The sequence below is a fragment of the Triticum dicoccoides genome, chromosome 5A, assembly GCF_002162155.2.
Source record: "Triticum dicoccoides isolate Atlit2015 ecotype Zavitan chromosome 5A, WEW_v2.0, whole genome shotgun sequence".
In the NCBI taxonomy this organism is placed as follows: Eukaryota; Viridiplantae; Streptophyta; class Magnoliopsida; order Poales; family Poaceae; genus Triticum; species Triticum dicoccoides.
The window spans coordinates 11,630,484-11,634,411 of record NC_041388.1 but is presented as its reverse complement, the minus strand read 5'-3'; the positions used below and the strand labels follow the sequence as shown (position 1 = coordinate 11,634,411).

Sequence of the window (3,928 nt, the reverse complement as noted above, 5' to 3'; positions counted from 1 at the left end):
TACTATTCGGATCAAGCAACCGTGGGCATTATCATGCATGTGTATGTGCGTGTGTGCGTGAGCTAGTGGAGTATCCTGTGAGTGTGTGGGCCATGTCTGAGTGCCAAACTTTGTACAAATAGTCATTTGAGTCAATGAAAAAAGTGCAGCCGTGAGGGAGGGTTGTCGAAGAGATGTAGTCTCTCGTGTGAACCAAGGAGCTGACCTTTTGGCAAAGCCATTGTTCGTCTTCCCTGGTGCTAGTGTGTGCGCGCGCGCGCGTGTTCCCCGGTCATATGTGTTTGTCGTGTTGAGAGAGAAAGCGAGAAGAGAGAGTTGTGTGAGGCAATGGAGGAAGAAGAAGTGGCGTCAGTGTCACAAAAATATGACAAAACAATGAGGTGAGGATGGAGGAGCATAATTAATAATCTTGGCAAGATCTTTACCAACTTCCAAGTATGTTTGGATTGTCAAAAAATTTTTAAAAATTAAAGTGTTTATGTGGTTTGTCCATAAACAAGTTATTTTAATAAAGGACAACTTGATAAAGCGTAATTGGACAGGACCTATTAGGTGTAGTTTCTGTGATCGGGATGAGACGATTAAGCATTTATTCTTTGATTGCCCGTTGGCCAAAGTCCTTTGGCGGACGGTCCATATTGCTTTTAATATTACTCCACCGACTTCTGTCAATGCATTATTTAGGACATGGCTTAATGAGGTTGAGCCTGACTTAGCAAGACATATTCGGGTTGGAGTTTGCGCTTTGTTGTGGACTATCTGGAATTGCAGAAATGATTTGATTTTTAACAGAACATCACGGATTCATTTTTTGCAGATTATTTTCCGAGTTACGGCAGTGATCCGTTCGTGGTCGCTACTCACTCCGATGGAGGCCAGGGAGCGTTTGGTTACTGAATCTATCCGTTGGGAGATGGTAGCTCGGGATATCTTCAACCGGTTTGGATGGTGGTCATGTAATAGGATAGGCAATTAGTTTACCTATCTATTTTTAGCCAGCCGGTTGTGGCATCTTTTCCTGGCTAGTTTGTGTATCTAGCCTTTTTAAGCTTTGTGTGAGCTGCATTTTCCTTTTATCAACTGGAGACTTTGGAACCTTATTGACACTTTTTGTTATTTGGTTAATAAGATGGCCGTATGCATCACTCTGATGCAGAGGCCGGGGAGCCCCCCTTTTCAAAAAAAAAAAGATCTTTACCAGGGATTGGGCATAATCTTGGCAAGACCTTTACCAGGGATATTGGGCAGGATCAGTGTACTGCAAATAACGACGACTCGACGCAGACCGGCGTGCATGTGCGCTTGCTGGATCGGAAGCACGAGAGAGACATGCCTGGAGGAATAGGATGCGGGATAATGGGAGTGGGCAGCAGCAGACCGGGGAAACGGGGTAAGAAATTACGGGAGACGGGCAGGTAGCTGAATTACGGGAGGTTTACAGTGGGATCACGGCCGTGCATGGGATGGATGGAACATGAGTCAAACGGTGTGTGACTCGTCTCAAGATTTCCTTTCATTTGTTAATGGGTGATGCAGCTGGCTGATCACACCTAGCTAGCACTAGAATAATTTCCCCACGGAGACCGTGGTGCCAATTGGATAGAGATCACATTCTTCCACATCGACCAAAGCGCCGTCCATTTTAGAAAAAACTCGACGCCTGGCTTTGGCGCCGTAACCAGGCTCCAGTCCACTGACCAGACCCATCCGGCCATGATTCACCAACCCCCTCTCTCGAGCCCTTATTTATAGCGCTGCTCACACCATTTGCACCGGTTATGCTAGCTAGCTTGATCATCACAGCAATGCCCTCCACCAATAGCTGGACCCATGAGATCGAGTCGCCGGTCGCCGCCCCGCGCCTCTTCCGCGCCGGCGTCATGGACTGGCACACCCTGGCCCCCAAGCTCGTGCCGCAGATCGTCGCCAGCGCCCACGCTGTTGAGGGAGAAGGCGGCGTAGGGAGCGTCAGGCAGTTCAACTTCACCTCAGGTATGCATCACATGCATCAGTTCATCTCACCTGCAATCTGATTCACATGGTCAAAGCTTGAAACGCAGTTCCCTATCTCGCAGCCATGCCCTTCAACCTCATCAAGGAGAGGCTCGAGTTCCTTGACGTGGACAAGTGCGAGTGCAAGTCGACCCTCATCGAGGGTGGTGGCATCGGCGCCGCGATTGAGGCGGCCACGTCACACATTAAGGTGGAGTCGGCGGCCAACGGCCGCAGCATGGTCAAGGTGAAATCAACATACAAGCTGCTGCCAGGCATAGAGGTGGAGGATGAGATCACCAAGGCCAAGGGCTATGTCACGGCCATCTTCAAGGCCGCCGAGGCCTACCTTATCGCCAACCCGGATGCCTACAACGACCAAATAAATCAGTCAACAGAGATCATATATATGATTAACATGTGATGTTCCTAGTTGTCTAATAAAGCTGCTCCAAACCCTCAAGTAGTGACGCAGTAATTGTGATGATTTTTCCAACAATTGTGTGCTTATATTCAGGGACTCATAGCACGTATGTTCTCCTATACTACTTGTACTACTACACATCTCTTACATTTTCTAACAAGATATGTTAATATGGTTTGTCTAGCACACATGACACATATGAACATGTCCCTGGTCATGTCGCCATGCTCTAGCCTGCTACGGCAGTAGTATATGCAGTCAAATCAGACTTGCCACTTGCGTGCCGGCCATTGACTTCTTCCCGGGCGTATCGTTGCTCATGTCCGGGACCTCTTCCCCATTGACAACTTCCCGTGCCCGCCGACGCGTGCGGACGCTCTTGGTATAGTCATGGCGAGGCCCGTGGCGTTCTGCAGCCAGTCGACCACGCGACACCGCACGCCTGCCTCCTTCCGCCACCGCGCCGCCCCCATCAGCGCCACCGCCTCCACCTGCAACGACTATACCTCCGGCCGCTGCCGCGCGTTGACGAGGCGCGTGAAGTACATTTTTTTTAATAAATCGAGAACATTTTTTCATACATGCTTTACAATTTCCTGAGATACGTCATTCACATTTTTTTCATAATGTCATAAATATTTTATTAAAACACGTGTACATTTTTTTATAATTTCACATCATTTATATCCACAAGGAACATTTTTTATACAGGTTAAAAATAATAATTACAGGATTAAATGTTTTTCCAAAATATATTTTTGATGTCTACCTTTTACATATACATTTGTACAGTTTCTGCATAAATCAAAATTATATTTTAAACATGTTTAACGTTTTCCAAATACATGATATACATTTCATCATGTTACATACATTTTATTCAAACATGTGAACATTTTTTAAAATTTCAAAAACATTTTATTGTATGCTATCAAGATTTTCTTAATTAAGCTAAATAGTTCTCTTTGACCTTTCATTCAGCACAAACATTAAACATATACTATTATATACCCACTATAAAATATATGTGAATAAAGAAAACATAAATGTGAAAATGCATTCACATAAACCATGAATTCAAAAGAAAAGTTCGATAAAATAGAAAAGGTTTGTGAATTTGAAAAAGTTCATAGAATTTGAAAAAAGTTCATCGATTTGAAAAAAGTTTCATCGGAAATGAAAAAGTTCATAGAATTTGAAAAAAGTTCATCAATTTGAAAAAAGTTTATAGAATTTCAAAAGAAGTTCACAGAATTTGGAAAAAGTTCATCAATTTTTTTTAAAAAAATCATCGATATTGGAAAAAGTTCAGCGAATTTTACAAGTTCATCAAATTTAAAAAAATCATCGATTTTGAAGAATACTTCATGAATTCATAGAATAAGTTCATGCATTTAGAAAAAAAAGGTTCACAAATCTATAAAAAAACATGCATTAAAGAAAACAAAAAAGAATGAGAAAAAATTGAATAATAAACCGAACTGAACAACGAATAAAATTTAAAAACGAACG

General features: G+C 43.2%; 1 protein-coding gene across 1 annotated transcript; it reads left to right on the top strand.

Moving 5' to 3' along the window:
* The first annotated feature begins 1,795 nt into the window (after positions 1-1,795).
* On the top strand, positions 1,796-2,595 carry LOC119296809 (pathogenesis-related protein 1-like). Its single transcript, XM_037574868.1, has 2 exons — positions 1,796-1,992; positions 2,076-2,595. Exons 1-2 carry the CDS (start codon positions 1,806-1,808, stop codon positions 2,414-2,416), a joined length of 528 nt encoding a protein of 175 aa, XP_037430765.1. The 5' UTR covers positions 1,796-1,805; the 3' UTR covers positions 2,417-2,595.
* The last annotated feature ends 1,333 nt before the right edge of the window (positions 2,596-3,928 follow it).